Below are 22,858 nucleotides of genomic sequence, written 5' to 3' on the forward strand. Positions count from 1 at the left end.
AGGGGTATGATTCTCGCTTCGGGTGCGAGAGGTCCCGGGTTCAAATCCCGGACGAGCCCTTTCTTCATAGTACTCTTGAAAACACCATGTTCAAATCTTAGATTATCCATGAACTGATATTACTCATTTTTTATCTTAGAAGCAAGTTCTATTCCCAGTCAAACCATGTTTATATTTCTCTCTGGCTTCTTTTCACACTTTAAAGCAATAGTTAAACACAAGATACTTTTGTTTCATGTCTCGTTGGTCTAGGGGTATGATTCTCGCTTTGGGTGCGAGACGTCCCGGGTTCAAATCCCGGACGACCGCTACATTTAAAGCATCTTATACTACCTCACGTTAATTTGCAGGACAATCCCTCAATTTGTCTCTGGCAATTTCTTTTCCTGGTCATACTATTACATACGTTGGCATTTGTGTCATTCTTCTTCACACATTTTAAATCTACAGATTGAACAGTGTAGTGTAGCTTGTTGGTCTAGGGGTATGATTCTCGCTTAAGGTGCGATAGGTCCCAGGTTCAAATCCCGGACGAGCCCAATCTTTCTTACAGACTTGCTCTTTTCTAGTACCACTCAATGTGACCATGTACAATAGTTTGACCAGGAAAAGAACTTGGCACTGACTTCCCAGCTGATGAAGACACTGAAGCGGCTGGTCCTCAAACATCTCAGGCCACATGTCAAGCACGCACAAGGACCCCCCTCAGTTTGCCTACCTGCCCGCGGTTTCTGTAGAAGTACTCCGGGAAGCAATCGCTTCCAGAGCACATGAAGTCTACACTGGAAGGTGAGTAGAAAAGAAAATAACTTTGGGTGAACTAATGGTTTAAGTGTGTCTTTAAATGCCTTTGAACCACTGTTCAGCTCTTGAGTATGTGTCTGTCTGTACTAAAATCTCTTTATAATTGAAATATTTACATTTGGGACTCGTTAAACAAAGTGATTACAACTGACTGGAAGAGGATTTAAGAGCATTATTACATCATAATGGACTCAGCTCTCATAACATCTCATTCGCCGAGATTCGGAAGGGGGGGAACTTTATAGAGTTATAACTTCAAATAATCGTCATGATGAGGGATTTACTCCATTTTGGAGAGGAAGAATACATTTATAACATGTAAAAATAAGTTGGGTTTTGACATCATTTTATTTTTAAGGTAAAAACAAACAACTGAGTTAATTACTTTCAATGATTTATTTGCTAGAGAGGGCCTTAGATTACATAAATTCAAATAATGTAGTGCTGTAATAGTGTGCTTTTTTTCAAAGAATATTCCAAAAGAGGTGTATATTAGGTGTTTTTCTTGTTATATATTGTCTTCTCCTTTATTGCCATGGATTTACCATCAAGTGCTATGAGAGTAAGTAAGCCTTTCCATCTTAACTTGTATGGCACATCCTTCTGATCACTTAAAAAAACACACTTTTCTTTACTGTAGATAAAAAAAACATCAGTGTAATAATTCAGAGGACAAATTGTATATAAACAAGCTTTTAATGAACACTATCATAGTCTTTATTTTTTGTTTTACAATTCTCATATATATATATCTTGTATGTATATATATATATATATATATATATATATATATATATATATATATATATATTTATATATATATATATATACACACTGTATGTTTTTACAATCAAAAAACAGAATTGACAAACTATTTTGGTTTCTTAGTAGAAGCTCTTTTAGTCAGAATAGTTTTCAGTCAAGCTCCCACTTTCTTCCACTCAAAATACTGTTTTATCTGTGTCTTTAATATATCTTTTTTGTGTCAATTGTTCTGTGGCATTTCAGTTTGTTCCATCTCATCTGATGGCCTTCTTTAATTGGTCCTGTGCAAATGGTCCCACCAGGTCACCAGATTCCTTGCCACTGGCAAAGGTTAATCCTGGATACATTGTCCTTATAACTGCACAATCCAATCAGCTGACAAGAGATTTGGTTCGTCCACTCTCCACTGCAAAGCTGCATCCTCGAAACCAGTCCTGTGTTACTCTTTGGTCTGCTGCCTTTGAACAAGTAGACCCAGCGGTAGACTGCAGAATCGAATGCTGAACACTCGTCTCTCCGGGTTGTTGCACAGCCATAATAGTTTTTGTGTCCTCGGAGGGGTCCCTATGAGTAGACCGGATCTGTGCCACAGAGCTGGAAACGTCTCTCTTGTTGGCATCCTGTGAAAGTTCCACTGTGGATGTCTGCGTGGTGCAGAAGGCGGCGCTGTCGGTAACAGAGCTATCTTGACGTGGAGTAGCGACCGGAACTAGCACAACAGTGTTGCATGGAGTAGAGAAGGGTGCAGGTCCTGTTGAATATAGCACAGGAGGGTATGGTCTATGCACTCTCTCCGTGTCATATGCTTGCAGTGAGGGTATGATGGGTACCGAGCAGGTCTGGAGAGAGGGACTAGTGATATTTGGGGCTTTACTCAGGCATGTGCAAGAAACCTCCTTCCAAACCTTTTGGGTTTTAAAGTGGGTGCTCCTGTCAGGTTGCTCACCCATCTTCCCAACAGCAGAATCACATCTGTGGATGAAGAACATTAAAGATTAGAGTTTTCACTCAATGTTCAGGTAAATCTTTTTTATATTTTCTTGCATACTTCACTTAATGTAGTACTTAGCTATTACAGTTTTGGACGCTGTCAAATTGTTATCGGTAAATGTTCACTCACATATTCACTAATTTACTACTCTTCACCGGTTAACTAAGGTTTTTGTCAAATCTTTCAGCTCAATCTGTTTACATTTGGAGTTACAGGCAGAAATGTTGCATGTCAACATAATGGTAGCAACTAGAGCTCATATGTCTTTGTCCAAAAAGACAAACTAAAAACATCCAAATACTTCCATACCTCTTGAATTGAACCCTCGACAAGAGAAATTGTTAAGAATAAAAGTTAAATGAGTCAATATTTTAAGCTTGGTTTTAGCGGAAGCGCCCAGTGTGAGGGTGAACCTTGCACATGCTCAGCAAATCTTAAACAGGACTTTACCAACATAACAAAACTAAAACTAGAGTCTCCTCATAGTTCTTCTCTTGCCTCTGACCATAAAATGGTTTTGTTTAAACTTTATGTTACTGCTGACAACAGCTTAGTCAATTGTAAACAATTGAAGGTATTATCCTGTTGGCCGCTCTTACCACTTAATCAAGCATGTTTTTTTAGCACATCCATCTGTGCCCCCTTCATCTGTGCACCCACACCTTGTCTCAATGAGTCCTGTCTCTCATTACAGTCAAAGGGGGGTGTATCCATAGCAACAAGATGAGGAGAGAGAGATAGACGGTCATGCAAGGAGAAAGTGAGGGGCAACGAAAGCTTTGTGCTGGTTGAGTCCAGAAATAGGTCACTCTAGTGGCACAGGGGCCCCGAGAAGCAAGCCAAGGGGAGAAATTGTAGCAGCAATTCTGAGAATTTATCTTTGCACCTTCACTATCATGGTCCTATTTAATCATCCACAAAGCAATTTTACTTCTTTGCGTGCGTGTGTTGGTGTGTGTGCATGGGTTTTTGTTCAAGTGAGCTTAATCAGAAACTAAATAAGGTAAGGTTGATTAAATGCAAGAGGGATATCAGCTCATTCATTTTTTTTAATTATTTCTTGTCCAAATTAGATGGTTGTTTTTTTTGTCCCAAGTAGTTCACTCAGTAGTGCCAGTTCTAACTGTGTGCAATCATTTAATTTCAAGTTAACAAATAAATAAATCCAAATGATCATAGTTAATATTAAGTGAAGACCCAGGACCAGGTCCACTGTTGGTTATCAAATAAATAGTATTATTGAAATGTTCAATGCACATTCTAATATGATTCTCTTAAATCATTCTGTTGCCATTTCATTGTCATCATCCTCTCATCCTTTTTCATTTATCATGGTTGCTGAGACAGAGAACACAAATAAGTAGGTAAAATAAAAAACAGACATAGAAAGATAGTTATGGTTCCAGGATCCTTCAGCTCCAAGACCACTGTTTCAACATTATACAAAGTATATTCTCTGTACCCATCTGATGTGCTTTTGAAGATTTAGAGAAAATCAAGATATAAAGGTGAATGATAGAAAAAAAATATATATTGATAAACTTTCAATTGTAAAAAAAACTTGGAATACAGGTGCATTTGTGAGGCCAAAGGAGTTCTAAGAAGGATGGGGGAGTCATTCCAGCCCCTGTCCACTCCCAAAAAATGACATTGTGTAGAATACCGGGCTACTACATTATAGAGAGCGTGTGATAAGTTCAAAATGGTTATTGAAAAATCAACAAATGTTCTAAGTAAAATCATTAAAAGGGTTCAAATAGGAGGCTGAGCTATCCAAACGGATAAAGACAATTCACCACCTCAGAAACGTATTAACAAAACCAATCTTAGCCAGGTCAGAGCAGTAAGAGGAGGACTGCAAGTCAAACAACACACCTCACGATAAATGAAACCAGCTACACGCTCCAATCTAGGCTAAGTAGAACTCGTTGGAAGGAATTGGGTTCACAGGTCACAGCTTGTGCTGCGGCGGCGGTAGGTGGAACAGGAGCGGTGACTATGCCATTGAGAAGGTGAAAAAAAAGTCAAGAATGCTCGGTGTTGAGTTTGGCTTCCGCGCACGCACATCATGTTACAAAATAATCACTAATGCTGGTTCCATGTTCGGTCAAATTTTACTTTTAAGATTGCACGCTTGGACATAAAAATGTAAGCCAGACAATGACAAGTTGACAGGTAACTAGAAGGTTGCATTGAAACATAAATGACGTGGTGGTCAACACTTACTCACTCCAGGGAAAATGGAAAAGCCAAACACACAGACACCGGGCAATTTGGGGCGATGAATAAAAAAATGTCTAAAAGAATGGCAGAAGGTGGATCCAGAGTAGCACGACAAATTCCACTTTAAACTGACTAACAATACCCCAAAAACGTTATGTTTGGGAAATTCTACGAAACCTTTGCTCTTTGTTGTCAGTCAAATTTCATGAGAGCACAACAATTCCTGAACGTTTCAAAATGTATTTAAAATGATCAAAACACTTGCTCTTTGATCGATTATTTTTAACAAATAACAATTAGTTAATACTTGATCTATAAAAGCATTGTTTGAAGGAAGCTGGCTTGATATATGATGTCTCAAATGAAGTGCATCTGTTATGGGTTGGTTAGGATGAATTAATTAAAGATGAAAAGTCATAAAAATAAACCTTGTTTGAATGAGAAGGATAACCCAAGGTGGAAATATGTTTTGCAGTTCATATGTGTCTTACATAATGTGAATGGCTTGTCCCAGATTTTCTTTTTTTTTTGTTCAAAGTGGAAAGACCCACAAGAGGTTCCTTAAGTTCTTAAATGGATTTGTGTCTTGTGTAAAGCCATTTTAATATAGTTCATCTTTTTCGGTCTTACATAACATGCAAGTCTGGATGATTTTAATGCAGAGCTGATATTGTACCGCCATCATAAAAATGTCCCCTTTATCCATAGATAAAGACGTCTTTTAATTCACTTAAATATTTGTCTGGCGGCAGCGGTGTGTGTGTCATCGTTCACAATCTCATATGAGCAGAGGCTTTAGGTAACCACTAATATATTTACTGGGGTATTATAGTACTAAAACTACAGCGCTTTGTGACCCTGGTCTGGAAAAGCGCTCTACAAATATAAATTACTTACTTACTTACTTACATTTTAAACTAAGTTGATGAAGTCCCTTGAATTAATTCATCCTTTATCCAGCGTATGTTTTCTCACTCAAGCTGCTCTTAGCACCCCCATCCTAGGTGTCTCTTCCAGACTTGTTTCTTAATTTATTTTTGTTGTTTTTGCTTGTTGACCTTTTTTGGTTTTGTTAGCAATCAAGAACTTCCAATGTGTGGTTCTGACCATTCGCTCAATTTCATTGTTTTTTTGCGGGCATATTTAATTTGGAACTATCGAGCGTGTTAAGGCTTCGATCGAGCTACCTGGAATTGCATTTGCACCCACACAGAACTTCAGTGATGGCTTTAAAAAGCTTCATAAAGCAGTGTGAAGCAGAAATGACGTTTCTTGAGATAACTGCAAAGCACTTGATTATAGAGCGGAAAGTGCCATCTAGTGGGCTTTGAATATAACATATTGACACCTCAATTATTTTAGGTTCTGACCGAATCTCAATAGGATTATCTTATATTTATTCAACATTGTTATCTTTTGAACTTCTGTACGGTCGGGTTCTTCAGACAAAAAACCTTGTTAAAATAAGAGCCAGAGAGTTGTACTGTATTAGTCATGACTGTTCAAAAGAATCTAAGCTATAAGTTTTAGGGCCCTATAAACTCGGCGAAAGACAACCCCATCAGCTTTGTTACGGAAAAGGTTTTTCTGAAAAGGTGATGGGTTGATTCCTGCCCAAATCGAAGAAAAGATACCCTCGCAGCCTGAGCCACCGGGTTCAATTGTTTCCAGTGATTCTGATGGTTCAAGTGGAAAGATAAATGCTTCTCATAGATCAAATTATTTGTGCTAGTGGAGATATTTGATCTCAGAAAGACACAACAATAAAGTTTAAACTGTATTCCCCAAACATTCTACCAAGTCTCAATGTGTGTAAACGAACCCTTTTAGTTTAAGGCTGCATAAATGAATTTGTACCTTAATACACAACCAAGGTCTGCTGTTTTATCTTCCTGCAGGTGTTCATAGAAATGTCTGGCCACAGTGGCTTCATCGATCAAATTTGTCAATAATTTGATTTTTCCTCTTGAAATGGGAGGCGTGCTGAAGAAATTGATCTCTTTCTGTCGTGGATTTGGGTGGAGAGAAAGAGAGCCCCCCCTGCAACAGATACAGAAAAAGTGTTTGAGATCCATGTTTCTTTCTGATTCTTACTCGTCTCTCTGTTGAGGAAACAAATTCACGTTTTTAACAAACTTGTCTACAGAAATAAAAGCACTTGTAATCTGTATTCATGAGTCAAGTGATCTGTTTTAACAGTTCACCACAAATGCAATTTAAAGGCAATTTAAAGACTCAACATGTCGACATGTTGACTTTGGTTTGTCGATCAATAGATGTATTATTTGCAATGACAATGCATTTGAAAGCTACAAAGGCACATGTAATGATTCGTAAAGATGTTATCTTACTTTTGTTTGTTGTCTCCGCCATGCATAAAAACTGGCAGATTATGCTAATCAGTCAGAGCCTGTTATTACTGTGAGCTCCTTATATAAACACGAGCAGTAGTTATGAAAAACGTACAGTCCCTCCCTGGGATATAATAGGACATAATAACACTGTAGGATATTATTATTATTGATAAAATTGCTATTATATTTAGTTTCATTCTTTACATTTTCTATAAGAAAATATGTTGTAAATGTATGTAAAGATATTTAACGTATTCTTTTCCTTCAATCAAAAATAATTTATAAATAGAATAACATACTGACTATGTAGAACAAATCAGCGAGTCTAGAAAACTTGAGGGAGCCGTTTAACTTATTAAGACATGCTGCTGATCCTGGGATGTTTCATTAGTATTTTAAAATAAATATGTCTGCGCACACGTTGCAAATACAAATCATTCATATCCGTAGCTGGTTTGGCTGTTGGCTCTCAGAAGGGGAAGGACGGAACAGGAAATGTGAGGCAAGTAAGCTATTGAGGTTCATGAATGTGGTAAAAAAGGCCAGAGGATATATATTATCCGGGACTATACAAGTGAGGTTATCATTGAGGAGGCTGTCAAGTTGTGTCGAAGCCTGATTCTAAACATTGAACTGAATCTGTAATATGCAATTTACTTGAACTTAAGTTCGATTTTTGTCATTTACTCAGTTATTGCAAATAATTAAATACATTGAGACGGGAAGGTTGAAATTTAAGCCTGCTGCAAACACATTCTGTTGTATTATCTGACCGAAATGATAAAAAAAAAATGACATTGTCTTATATTCATGAAAGGCAAAGGTCTGATTTGGTTCATTAGTAAAACCATATGTATCTGCATGTTCCTCTAAACATTACTTCTAAATTGATTACTAGGGTTTTGTAATACTAAAAGACTGTGTGTGTTTTCACAGGGTTCTGGTAGAGGATTTTATAGACACTGCCATTGACTTCCATGGACCAGGTTGAAACAAAAAAGGGTAGCACCATGAGCCAAGACAGATGCGAGTATTAAAAAAAAAAGTCTTCTGAACTATCTGATCCCTGAAAAACTGTGGAATGGGTCGTGAGAAGAAGAGCGAACATTCTTTAGAGGGCAAGAAAAAAAAGGTTAAATTAAGGCCATATTTCTTGACGCCCAAGGGGCAGTTTCAATAGTACCCACGCGAAAAATATCACGTTTGATGGATGCGTGGGCAACAATGCAGTCGACGATGATTTCTCACCCTGCTGAGCTTGGGCAGAATGTTCACGTCAATAACTGCCCACTTCCCCCAAGTGTCCTGCTCCCCTCAATAATCTCTGGCAGGTGTTTGAACCCTTGACTGACACCTCGTTTATTAACTTGGTACACCTTGAAGAAGGCAGATACCACCTGGAGATGAAAGTTTGGATTCAAAATAAATCAAAACTTAATGAGAGAATGTGTCTTCCTCTTAAGCATCTCTGACCCTGCTGTACGCACAAAATCTGGCCAAAACACACACACATTTGTGTCATTTTCTTTGTCTCACAATGTGAAAAGATTAAAATACAATAATTTTTACATTGGGATCCTCATAAGAACATCTTTATGTCTAATTCATTTTAAAATAATCCATCCCGACGACTCTCTTTATTGGCATGTGTTGTGTTTTTTTTTTGACAGTTTAAAAGCACATCCCAGTGGAACCATTAGAGCGGTGTTTGTTTGTCAGTTATTATTTTGTTTATAATTCTGGCCCGTAGTTAAAAAAAGAAAATTCCATGGTATATCCACTTTTAGAATTTTGTGTGAATAATCAACTCTTTGTATTAATTCCTTTAAACATTAAACAATAAAAAAAAAGTCAATCATTGGACACATTTAATGCCAAATCACAATTTCTTTACACTGTCTTGGTCTCAATTTCAGAAAGGTGAAAATAGAGTAACAGAAAACCCAGTATTTGTGTGGACAACATACCTATCTGACACAGAACTTGTGTGGGTACAAAGAAATGTAGGTGTAAGGTGCCTGTATAGCTTTAACTGATATTCTCTAAAGTAAAAGATTTACTTTTTCCAGGTTGAACAGTTGTTTGTTTGAGTCATAAATGATTGGTGTAAAGAATTCCACTTCTCAAACACACCATATTGACGGTTAACAAGGAAACTGAGGCACCGGAATCTGGACCAGTGTTGGGGAAAAATGAAACGTGGCTTGCAGCAAGTTTCCAGTTTTACCTTGAGTTTTTTTCGTCAGAGAGTATTTTGTAGAGAGCTGTGGGAGACACTGCAGATGTAGTGCTTCGTTTGTGAGCTGTGGCATTGCAGCACTGCAAAACAACACAAAAGTATAAATCAGTTGCTGGAAGATGACGGTTGAAGAATGCATATCTTTTTTATATGAAAGACTTGTTTTTATCAAACAATGATAAAGAATCCAGAGCACGAACACAAGGGAAATGTTCGGTTCTTGGAAGAATTTGTACTTGATCTTGTCCCTGCTAACAGAAACTATTGCAGAAGCATCTGACATATACCGTAGGCCTCCTCTGGTTACACATACCAACATTCTAAACAGGAAGTCATCATTTTTGGTTTATGCAAAGCATATTTACTTAACTTATAAAGCACAATAGAAAACCTATGTATTATTATCAATGAGGGTCTTAACTCAGGGGTGTCCAACCTTTTTTACAGGGGGGGGCACATTTGATGAAGTGAAAACAATATTAACTAATACATGTAACCCAGTATTATCTCCTCAGAAGTTCAAAATTATAGTTGAACCCATTCAACACAACATTTTTAATTTCTTTATGGAGAGAAAAAACTATTTAGGAATTAGCTTTGACACAAAGCATTGCTTTACTTCGGTTTTTTCATTTAACTTATTTTTTACAATTTAATTTTAAATACAATTTGATGGTGCATATGAATGTGTCTCCACCTTAAAAAAGAAGACACAAAATGTTTGAGGCCAGTTCATAGACCAAAAGACAGAAAACCATATCATCAAGCGCACATTAAAGATCAATTAATTTTAATTAAATCGCCACGATGATGAGAGGATTTTAAACCCAGTAATTCTTTTCAGAGATGTCTTAATTGAAACCAGAAATATGTTCAGGAAAGAACAAAACATTTTCAGCCAGAATAATTAACAGACACCCTGGCGTGGCAAGGAGCTGGCAATGATTTCCCCTCATGAGTCTCGTCTGTTAAAAGGTCAGGTCTTCCTGGGAAACAATGTCTGGATTGATTAACATGGGATCGTACCTCGACTCCTTCAGACCCTTCTCATCTATAAGTTTCCAATTTCCACCATAGAGAGATTGGAGAGAGAGATCAACCACTTCCTGCGGAAGTCCCAGCAGCATTCTCATTACAGGCACAACACCACGCTGCTCCTCTGCTTCAGTATTTTGAAGGAAGAGGTCAGAGTTGCCAAAGTAATGATGCGATCGATGCTGATGTGGCTTCTGTGGGAGAGGATTTCTGGACAGGGAGGAAGTTGCAAAATCCAGAGGGTTGATTGATTTGTCTGTGATAATGATTATAATGCATATGTTGGGATACGTAATGATGATTTGAAAACATTTGGAATATGCTTGTTGTTTGTACCGGTATTCTAAACTGTCTTGGCTATTGAATTAATGTTGTGGTTTCTAGATATGTTTGAGAAAAATGTATTATTATTATAGGGGTGAAAAAAAATTCTGAGTAAACGCTAATCTTCTTTGAAATTATGCCAATCTGCAGCGACTGTCCTTATTAATCCTGCTCTGGTCAACATTACAGACAATCCTTTTAGTTGTCATGTTCAAATACAATCCACAGTAATGGGCTGATGAAGCTCCATGAAGCAGTGTAATTATCTTCACAGCCCACTAGATGGCTATATCTGCTCAGTAATCAATTGCTTCTAATATATTTTTCCTATTAAAATCTGACATCTAATTTATTATTACAGGCTGTTATCGTAACCTCTTGTTCACCAAGATTTCCGACGGGGGAAGAAATTTATAGAGTAATAATGTTAAAATGGTCATGATTAGGGAATTACTGCATCTTGGAGAGAAAGACTTTAACATCTGAAACATGTGAGTGAGTCAGGTGCGTTGGAGTTTGACATTAGTTGACCTTTAATTGTACATTCTAAAAGGTTAGAATGAAGTGAATGAAATTAATTGAAAATGATTTAATTTGTTTGTGGTCTAGTAATGCATTAATACAAAAAAGAGATGTTTTACCTTCTTAATTTATAATTTATCTTCAAATTACTAAAAATCTATTTCCTCTGATAATCCTGTTAATAGAAGAATATGTAATTACTAAAATGTCAATTTTCTTTGACCCTTTCTTATTGTTTATACAATAATAATGACTCAGCTGAAGCCAAGGCTGTTACAGAAAGCTCATCAATATTCCATAAGACACTCTTAAAACAAGCGTGACAAGACCTGCATGACCTCAGTCTATCACATGCCACACCAGTGGGTTTCATATGGTTAGATGTGAGAATGAAAATGACTAAAACAGGTTTCATCATTAATAGATCATGGTACAATTCATAAAAAGGGAGTTTTTTGTAACATGCTTATGTAAATAAATGTAATGAACTCCTATCTGCATTCATTAACATGTGTCCTCCATACTTGACAGCAGTAATGTATATTGACAGGCAGTTTGTCCTGGTAATCAATAACAAAAAATGCCTGTTTAGTAGTTTCTCAAGATCCACATGCAGGTGTGTCCTTACAAACCACTGCCATGATAACATAATGAAGACGTATTTGGACAGAAATGTGAATTCCAAGCACAAACATAAGCAGACCAAAGCACAATCTGATGAATGATTTTCAAACTTATCTTGCTAAAGCTTTGAGAAAAACTTGACAGCATTACTTTGTTCAGAATGAAATCTACATGATGGATGTTTCTCCATTTTCGGAAAGTGATCCTTTTCTCTATTCTGATTCCCTCTTGTCTGAAAATAAGCTTTGCAAGCGTCAATGTATCAAATGTAATTCTTTATCTTAGTCCTTCAAACAAAACCCTGTCAGTTTCCGATTTCCAATGATTTCCATATAACGATGTCACACAACAACAAAAAGCAAGCGGTGAATAAATGTTGATTCCCATATTATTGTTCTATTTATATTCTGACCCTTCCCATCATTTTTCTTAAGAATTAACTTTTATGTTATGTCAGGGTCAAGTTGACCCGGAGGCCCCGAAAACAAATGTGTTGTTGTGGTGTGGTATTCTTGTGTTGTGTCTGGGACAAGGTGAACGACCGCTCTGGCAACAAAAAGGATATCACAAACATATTTGTTTTCAGGACATCGGGTCACCTTGACCTTGAAATGGTATTCTTATGACGTACCTGGCATCAACTCTTACATTTCGCTGATTAGGTCAAACATCCCATTACGTCATTGCTATACAATTCCTTGATATTCTGTTTTCCATTTTGTGCAGTGATGTCAGGTAGTTTAGGGTCTAGTATCTGTGTTTGTTTCTTCACTTACCTGCTGAGGTTGTTGACCATACTGAGGTTTTGCTGAGGATTTGGACATGAGACTGGAGGCGTTGACGGAACAGTCCCTCAAGCTGCGTCGGTCAATGAAATGAGCCACAAGTTTTTCCCGGTGTCGTCTACATTAGGAGGATAAAGAAAGAAAGATAATAATAATGTAATATAAAACGTAAATGTTATGAAGCTGGCGATTAGGTAATGAAAGTGTCACGGTGATGCTGATCCAACAGCAGAGACAATCGTCCATTGCCCACAAATAATTGTTGCTTTTAGCGGTAAGAACTAACATTATTTCTTAGCCTCTCTGACTAAGAGCACTCTATTGGATAATATGCAAAGACAACATAGAATCCATTGCATTAATGAGAACTTACTTATGCGGTGCTCTTCGCTTATACGCCCTGAGGTTAATAGGTCTTTTCTACGAGAAATTATGGAGAAAAAAAGGAGATATCCTTCCAGCACACTGCAAAATCAATAACGTATGGCGTTCCTTTTAAAGCTTGTGTATGTACAGCGATAGGATGTTCACAAAGCAAAAAAGGAATCACAATTATTCTAAAAACAAACATGTGTTGATGGTCTTTGATGCTGGAATGTGGGATCATGGATCTTTTATTTATTTTTCATCCTATAACCATTCAACAGCAGTCAGATGTAGTAAATAATATTATTCATATCCTTCTGCTGAAGCTTCAAATCTTTAGATTCATCATTTGTGTCAAAACTGTTCTTTATTTCTATGAAATAAAAGTGTCCAGATAAGGGAAAAAATAAATCTTTGTTTTAAATCGGGATTTTTATTTTTGAGAGGAGAGGAGTAGAAGCTTACACACTCTCTTCTGAAAGGGAGATCAATCTTTTCGTGATCAATATACTTAAATCGAGAAACATTAGATCGTATGGTTTTCTTAACTTGTCTGCGTATGAACCTGATTCAAACAATTGCTGGATAAGAAACCACTTAATCATTAAATGAACTAAAATTAGTTTAGATTAAATAAACTAGAAAGGATCTTTTTTAATTTCCTGTCTCTCTGTACATTGCCACACTCAATGGAAAAAACGTTATATTTACATTTAACATGGTAACTTTCTTTTATTTCTATTTTTGTGGACTTGTATACATTTGCATTAGCCAATCATATTGTTAATACCCCAGGCATGTATTATTGTGCTTTACTGGACTCAGTCTTCCTCCCAAGAAAAGAGAGAAAAACATTGTTTTTGCATGCATGCAGCCTCTCCACTCTTGGATTCATCTAGAGATGAGGTACATTTGAAAAATTATGTCCTTACCTGAACAGCTCAGGAGTATTAAATGATTGAGTTTCTAGCTCATATTTTTTGTGCTTTTCCTTCTGTGAAGGTGTCAAATAGTCCTTTGTTTCTCCCACATGTCTCTAATCTGATTTACACAATAACACCTTTTCTTCTCCATTGGGTTTTTCAATCATTCTTTTTTATATTTTTGAATAAGATTTTCTGAATAAAGCTACATTTCTGTCATCTCATTTTTGCAAGTAACCTGTTTTTCTGCGTGTTCCTCATTCAGTAAAGACAGCCTATTCAATACTTGAAATAACCTTGGAGTAAAATGAACAGGTTGCTTGGAGGAGGAATATTTTAAAATATTAGGAGGGGGAAAAGGCTTGCATGGTGCAATAATTGTCTTTTAACAAAGTAAGGTGGACAAGATAAAAAAAAAAAAAAAAAAATTCCATGGTTTCTTGTCTCTAGTAATGCTTTATTTTTAAAGTGTTGTTCTGTGTATTATCATGGATTCTATGACGAAGCCAACTTAAGAGACAAAACACAGACTTGACTACTAGTCAGACAATGTTTTTGGAGGATTGTTTATTTGCACAAATTAAGTCAAAGATGACTCGGTATTTCACTGAAATACTATTTCATTGGTGCTTTTATTGTAACTCGCCATGGTTTTCTCCAGTAGTATATCTGCTATCAAGTCTAATATCACTTTATTTCTAATGAATATGTCACTGTTTATTGTACTTTTGCTGCCTTGAGCTTATGTACCGTAGACAGACTATAAAATGGTGATTGAAAACAAGTATATATAGTTACAGTTTAAATGTTATGTCCGACACAGAATGTGTTAACAATGTTTAATACTGCTCAATAAAGCATTTTTTCCATACACATTTTAATTGTATCGGGTCACATGCAGCTCCTTATGCTGGCAATTGGAATAGCTTGTTTTTCTGCATTATAGTTACCAACCCTCAACTTAAGGGCTGGGTTGTGAAAAATCTAAACCATTATTGGATTATTTATACAGAATTTGTGTTGCTTGACTCAGTGCAAGTCATGCACTGACCCAGAAGTCGTCTAGGTGACTTCACTTGCCGCTCATTATCCTGATTTGCCAGAAAAAGTCCTCCATAAAAAGTTTGCACACGGACCATACTCACGGCAAAGCAAATTAGTAACATGGAGGAGGATTTTTCCGTCTCGGATCATTCCAGCTATCATAGAACCAAACTGTTATCAACTCTCTATTATCTGCTTTTAATTTGAATGTATTTTTTTACTAAGGAAATATAATGAATATTGCTAAATGATTTACTTTTTTCAAACCAGCAATAACAAATAAACCTGGAAATGACTGGCTATAGCGGTTATATCCTGTTCCAGTTCTGCTACTGATGTGTTACTGAGGGACATCACTCACTTGTTGCGGTGGTAGAGCGCCATGCATGCCACTCCAAGAAGACAGATTCCTGAGGCGATACTAAAGATGGACAGAACCTGCCTCTGATAGGTGTCACCGCTCTCTGTGGAGAAAGAACAAGAAGACTTTTAAGAGAGGAATTGAATATTGACTGACATAGAGACACAAAGTCAGGAATAAAATGGCTGCCAGAGGATGAAACAAGGACAGTACCCAGAACAGCATATTGACGTGTTTGACTGGGCAACCAGTCAGTGTGTGTTTGTGTGTGTGTGTGTGATTGTGTATGTCATTAAAGTGTCAGGTTAGGACAAGGCTACTTTTGTTGGTGAAGCAGTGTTTAAAGTGTCTTTAAATGTGTTATTTATAACTCAGGGATTCTAACCGTTTTTCCCCCTACATTCATTCCTTTGATTTTTTTCTTCTTTATTATTTATAAAACCTAAATAGTTGCAAATGTATGCAAATATTTGGACTATATGCAAAATTTCAGTAAGGAGGATATGTTAGTTGTGAGTTCCTGCGGAATCTTCTGACTGGTGTGCAGGTGTAGAATGAGTGGGAATATGAATCTACTTCATCAAGTCAGCAGGAAGTGTTCTTGTCGTATTCGGTCCAGACAGTGTTCTATAAATAATTTTATGCTGGATCAGCTGTTGCTGTTATGATGAAAATATTGTTACAGATTCAAGATTTCCATTTTTAGGCCATTATGAACATAGTAGTGTCTGCATGGTTCACTATTGAGAATAATATAAAGATGATATGCACTTTGTTCGCTAGGATGGGAAATGAATAACTTTCCCCTTGTTGGTAGAATCATTACACAAAGTTGAATGTATTCTAAAAAGTTCATAATTGTATTGTATCAGGTCAGTGAAGCGTATAAAGGATTTTTCCCTGTGAAATATGACAGAGGTTTGTATTACCCTTGTGTATTATGTATCCAGCTGCTATAGTTGAGTTGTTTTTTTGTTGATTGTGAAATCTGAGTCACTGCCAAATGGGAAAGCAGGGGGGGGGGGGTTATTGTTTATGATTTTACACATTAGTGATGTTAGTAAGTGTAACAGATGGAAGGCCAGAGAGCAATAGGTGTTTCGTCTCAAACCAGGAGGAGTCACTGAATCTGGTAGCTTAGCTGCTGGGACAGGTGATATAATTAAAAGAAAAGATCTTGGAGCTCTCATGCTCTTGATCATAGTATTTTCTCTGATCAATGTTGCAGGAGCTTCCATAAATACAGCCTTTGTAAAAGGCAAATGTTGAGCTACATTTACTATGACAATAGATGTGTGTAACAAGCTTTTATTTAACCTATACAGTACATTTTCCTTGTATGGAAAAGTTAGTTAGTTAAGTCATATTGCATGATGAAGTTGCCACTAACTTTGTGTACTGATAAGCTTAAGCTTCTTATAACAAGTTCCTATTTGTCGGTTTAGAATGATTTGAATTGTAGATATTAAATGAAAACCAAATAAAAAAATGCCTTTCCAGTTATGGTTAACTTGTGACGCTTGGATTGTTTCATTTAGTTGTATTTCAATGCATCTGCATGACTCTTTGTTTATTAGAGGCACACACCTCGTTCACCGCTCTAATGTTACCATGGCAACTGGCCCCCTTCATTTTCCAGTTACCTTCTTTTGCTACAATGCTTTGTATGCAACATATCAGTATCTATCAGTACTGAGACACATGAACTACAGAGCAGAGAGAAAAGCGTCTTACCCATAAACTCTATTCCAAGTTCATCCGCTGTTCCATTCAAGGCCAGATGGCAGGGTGAGAAAATAGGGGGTGGTAGAGAGAGAGAGGGAAGGAAAAAGAACAGGAGTTACAACTTGGTTTAACTCGGAAAATACCGCTCCGGGTAGGAGTACATCGCAACTAGAACACAGTTAGTTTGATAGCTTGCTCTGACGCAGCGATCCCCTGAGCAGCAGGTAATGAGCTCAACAACCCCTCGAGCGATGTGAATTAGCTGTGGCTCATATTTGGAAACATGAAACATTTATAGGCTCAATATTTTACAAGGAAGAATCATTAATGTATTATTAAAATAATACACACACACAATTTTTCAGCCAAGTTCTTACTGCTGTGGGTAGCATGTAACGAACATACAAACTACAAAAAGAAAACGTGGAATGCCTAAAAGCAATGTTTTTGTCTTTATTGATGTGAAATTTCGTTTTTATTTTGAAGAAAAGCCATCTCGTGTCTTAACATCAACTCTTAAATTAAACAATTTTGGACTATTTATGGACTGAGAATGGCTAAAGAAATTAAAAAATATATTCTTTAATTTTTTATTCCAATATTGTGTCTTTCAGCCAATGTTCTTGTTCACTGCACGTGTAAGCTAGCTCTTTGCTAAACCTTTATTTTTATTGTTATGATCATATTAGTCCAAATAATTGTTAATTTGGTTGTATACGGCATTTAAACCAACAGGAGAATTAAGAAAGCGTTTTTTAATCGTTCTTTCTATGACTGAATATATGACAACCTTTAGCATCATCTCCAGGGACACGGGAAAGGCTCTCTTCATCTTTTAAACCGTCTCCTGTCACTTATCACGCTGGGAAATAGTTGTGAAATGCAGCGATGTGTTCTACATAAACTCAATTGAGCAGAAAACTACGGCGGAGGGTTTATAAATCTTAAAGAGCATCATCTTGCCTGACCACACTCGAGCTATGAAAGTGATGAAAAGAACCGATAGATATAAACATATCAAAAAGACCCTTGGTCATAGTACTGCATGACAAAACAAAAAGAACCGGGTGTGTCCACTGGTAGAAATGTTATTTGTTATTGGACAGTATTAACTGATCAACGCTTTTATTAATGGCACTTCTACGACAAAACAGCAGGAATAGAAAATAATTCCTTGAAATAAACTGTGTACATGATATCATTAAAACTCTGATACCCTCTCTTTGGCACTACTTTGTCTACCCTCATTCACCAAACACACTACGGCCTCGCATGGATGATTCACTGCCACTGTGGGAACCGTCATGTTGTATGAGAGCCAGAGGCTCTATCAGAACAAGTCTGTTTGTTAATGATAAAGCATGAGGCTGGAGGACAGCAGGAGGGAACAACAATGTTTGAAATAAATCAAGTGTATCTGTATCTGTAGTCAGAGAGAACGGCAACAACCGATACACATTTGATATAAGATGATTGACTTCCACTGCTTGTTGTGTTAAACCTTCTTACCTTTTTTTATTTTTTATCTAGACCGTCACAGCATATTCTCTGAAGCAAACATGAGAAGCTGAATTCCACATTGTTTAGTACTCCATACCGGGTGTAAATTAAAGCTCTATCTCACACCCATGAGTCCAATTAAGAGTTAAAAAACATCCTGACTCTGCACTAAACCGTCAAGTATAATTTATAATTTTACAACCAACACTCAGCAGCAGACCAGGGTTTAATTATTGTCTTTGTCCAGGGCTTTGAGATGAAACCTACGGTCCTGGCCTTTCCTACTTTTTGGAGGACATTTAAGAATGGACTCTTATAGTATGGTATGTTATGGTTCTTTACTAAATGATTACTAGGCAGTCAATTCTGGAACAAAAACGTAATTTGTCATAGCACTTATATTAAGAAAATCCTTGTCAATTAGGTATATTTATAATACTTATCGACAAAATTGAATTTTTGGACAGGCACAACACTGTTATGACTGATTATCTTTGACGGAACAGCTCTTAAATCTGTATCCAAAGGAGAATAAGAAATGAGATTGTATCATGTATTTTAAATCCTTGATAACAAAATTAATTGTGTATTTTTTTCATTCATGTATTGCAATACCATAATGCAATGGTTACAGATTATTTACCTATTCCTGGTTTGTATTTTTTTCTACTATATTAAACATCTTGCATCAGCATCTAATTTTAATTGTTATTAGTACCTCATTTAGGGTACCCAACAACATTCATTTGCTAATTGGATGAAGCCTTACCTATAGGCACAGCAGGGTCCCCTGGGCTTTGTTTCAGAGAGAGATGGGGGTTGGCGGCGGATACTGACATTTTAGCGTCAGTGAAGTTTTAAGGTCAAGGATTTTTTTTGCCGCAGAGACGACAAGCGTTGAAATGGGAGTAATAAAGTAAAAGTTTTGACAATTCAATTAGTCCGATATCAAACCTTACTCGCTCCTTCTCCCTAATCCTGGTGGTCAGTTAAGATACACACAAGATGCACACACAGATACTTTTTGCCCAATAGCGTAGTGGGCCCTATTCTATGTCTATTGAAAAAAAAAAGGAAACATACTTGGGTCTGAGAGGAGGGCATCTGTCTTGGGCACATACTGGTCACATCGCAGTCCATGGTATCCTTCCTTGCACCTAACAAAGTACAAACATATACAACATTAAAGTTAAGACAAAGCAAGCAAATAAATCTCATCTCTTTCAAACAGCAGAGGGTAGGACAAAAGAAATAAGAGAATCCATATGTGTGCAGACAAGAGCTCTCCTATGGGGGAACTACTAAAGTACTTTTGTGAGACAGATGACAGAAGAACACTATAAAAAGAATATTCAATATGTGGGAACAAAAGTGAAATATAATAGCAACACTATGATTCTGCAAACCATCTAATTAGCTGAAATGTGGCCAATAATTTAAATGTTCATTCTTATCTAGCTAAAGACATTATAATATCAGAATAACTGCCCCGGTCAACATAAGACATGTTATTATCAATATCCAAGCACTTCATACATGTCCAGTGATTATTAATTTGTAAATTGTAGGATATTTTTGAAGAAATCCACAACACATTTTCCTTTTTATGGGTATTTCTTTCCTTTTCAGTCACATATACCATGATATATCATTGGTTGCATTTCTTGCAATATATAGTATATCGCAGAATTGGCGTCGTGACATTTTCAATTATTGCGAGGCAAATATTGTTAGGGAATTGAATCGTATAGTCCCACCTCTGGTTTAAACCGCAGACTGTTCCAGAGCTGTCTAAAATTGTTGTGAACTCACATTTTCTTGCTTATTACAGACAAGCACAGGCTTCCATTTCATTCTTTGACCAACAAATCATCACCTGCACAACTGTGGGACAAAATAATGTCACATCTACAAATCTACAGAGGTGGTTCCACTCACATGATCGAATAAATGTATAGGCTCAGAGCAAAATCAAAAGTTTCTTGAGCAGGATTCTGAAAGCAGAGGATCTTTGCAACTACATGGCTAATAAAGCATCATGAAGCTGTGCACTATTTTTTGAGCTCATAAAGTTGCGCCCTGAGTTTAAGATTGTTGTGAGGTTTCAACAGAATATCTCTCTAATAATTTAGCAGAGAGGGTCATTTTTAAACATTACTACTTCTTATAAAATTCCTCACTACATATTTTGATTGAGGATTTTTTTACAATAATACATTGAAAAAAAAGGAACACTATTTTTCACCAGGTGTAGTAAATTTGTGAAACATAGAAGGATGCAGGTTGTTTTTTTAGTTGTATTTTGCCATGCATGTTCAGGACTCTATGTTCATTAAAGGCACACACCGCATTCACTGCTCTAATGTTACCATGGAAACTGGCCCAACTTCGTTTGGCCGTTACCTTCGTTGCTACGTGTCTGCTTTGTATGCTACATTTCACAGAATTGAGATGTATTCAGCAGAAAGGAAAGTGTCTTATCCATAAACTATATTACAATTGTATCCACTGTGCCATTCAAAGCCAGATGGCATGTTGATCACCAACCCATCACCATTAACAGGTTGTTAGGTCTGTCGTGTTGCCAAATTTTAAAGGCACAAACAATTGTGCATACCAGTTAGAACATGGGTTGAATGAACCTCATGTTTTACAAACAAAATCACATGGATATGTGTTTATTTTAGTCTTTGTATTCTGTGTTTTACACAACTTTTCCTGTTCCTGCAAAGTCTTAAAAACTGATTTACAAATACATGTGAAAGGACAAAACATTCATAACCACCAAAATCTAATAATCAAAGTAATTAGTGAGTTCCATCTGATCAAATCTGAAAAATAAACATTTTGACTAACCAAAAAATGTTCATGGTTCATGTGAAATCACATGAACCAGATGCTGATGGAAACTTGACTTACTTGACTGATATTTATTGGTATGAAAATCAAGAAAATTAGGGGGAAAATCGTTCAAATCTAGAGACGCAAATTCCCCCAAAACCCGCCAAGAAACCAGGTTCTCGTAATTTAACAACCAATAAATTGAAACAAAATTGATGTGGAACATATCAATGCAAAAACAATTATGATAATCTGAGAGTGTAACAATGGGAGGAAGTTGCTTAAATAAAAGACACTGTAATATATGTGGGAGGGAAAAATCCTGATTTCACCTCTATAAGTGAAAATACTAAAGTGAATACTATAATATATACAGTATGTATAGATAATGGCAGGATTGGATCAAAGATATAAAGCTTGCATAAAGAGAGGAAAGGATCGCCTCGATTGTAGCCAAACTTCAATCTACCTGAGGCTGTTTATGTATTGTTCATTTATGCCTGTTTTCATATTCTATTAATATAAGTTTAATACAGTTCTACACTATAAATCATACACACATTTGTTTAATTTACATCATACATCTACGATCATCAAATTTTCGACCACAATCAAACATTTTAACTGTGATCACATTCATTTGAACTGTATTAAAACAATTTTCAACCAGATTTAAAAGTAGCATAGAAAAGAACAGTAGGTATTAATTCTTTCACTCAACCTAGTTTATTCAGTTTTATGTAAATGATGGTTTGTGTGTCCATGGAAGCATTCTGCTGTTTATTAACTCTCTCTATTAAGTTGTGCTATAGAGCTATTGGTTGACACATAGACGCATAGTTTGCCTGTGTTCATTTTGTTTCCATCCTGCAGTCAGTGTGTGTGTGTGCATGCTTGTTTAGTGAGTGAGCGCTGACGCTCATGGGACGGCTGTTGGCTGTGACTAGCCGCCTGCCTTTAACACATGTTCTGAGTCTGAATGACGAGAGTGGGGTGGAGATACATGGCTAATAATTAATCAACATCCTATCTCTAATTAGTGCCCGGAGACGTGGAATATTTGGGTGCAATGAGAGGAAACACGAAGGAGGGACAAGGATGTCGTGTCAACAAAATCTGCTATTTACCTTCTGTCGCAAGTGTTTTCCTCGCCAGATGTTTTGTTCCCTGCCTAGTTAGGCCAGCATCCAGCCTGATTTGGAGTTTACCCTCTTCGTATTATGACCGTATGCTAGCGTAGCTTTCCTCCCGGCACTCTGGTTTATTTCCACCGTTCATACTTATATAGGTTGATTGATGAGTCTACATTGTCCGTAGCTGTGAGTGGATTCAGGATTCCAAATCCCAAAGCAGGAATAAGCGCGTTAGATAAAATGGCATTGCGCTCCTTAGGTCAGGAGTGGGAACTAAATCATTAATACACCCGTTTGCT

At 36.8% G+C, this 22,858-nt stretch overlaps 1 protein-coding gene and 1 non-coding gene across 3 annotated transcripts in view; one reads left to right on the top strand and one right to left on the bottom strand.

Annotated features, from left to right (window-relative positions):
• The window catches only part of trnap-cgg (transfer RNA proline (anticodon CGG)), a 72-nt gene extending 13 nt beyond the window's left edge, over positions 1-59 (top strand). The window contains exon 1 of the tRNA in view: positions 1-59. This exon is cut by the window's left edge and continues 13 nt beyond it. This is a non-coding gene — a tRNA (tRNA-Pro).
• A 1,605-nt stretch (positions 60-1,664) lies between these two features.
• nrg3b (neuregulin 3b) overlaps positions 1,665-22,858 on the bottom strand; it is a 65,773-nt gene continuing 44,579 nt past the window's right edge. The window contains exons 3-9 of one of the 2 annotated variants that reach the window (XM_087793162.1): positions 19,669-19,742; positions 17,095-17,121; positions 15,361-15,463; positions 12,658-12,784; positions 9,365-9,456; positions 6,641-6,823; positions 1,665-2,541 (exon numbers count right to left, since the gene is read on the bottom strand). In XM_087793162.1, coding sequence (XP_087649288.1) covers positions 1,941-2,541; positions 6,641-6,823; positions 9,365-9,456; positions 12,658-12,784; positions 15,361-15,463; positions 17,095-17,121; positions 19,669-19,742 — 1,207 coding nt within the window. In that variant the 3' untranslated portion in view covers positions 1,665-1,940. The remainder of the gene's footprint in view (positions 2,542-6,640; positions 6,824-9,364; positions 9,457-12,657; positions 12,785-15,360; positions 15,464-17,094; positions 17,122-19,668; positions 19,743-22,858) is intronic. The other variant, XM_087793163.1, reaches the window with a different exon arrangement.

The sequence above is a fragment of the Callionymus lyra genome, chromosome 6, assembly GCF_982586985.1.
Source record: "Callionymus lyra chromosome 6, fCalLyr1.hap1.1, whole genome shotgun sequence".
NCBI lineage: Eukaryota > Metazoa > Chordata > Actinopteri > Syngnathiformes > Callionymidae > Callionymus > Callionymus lyra.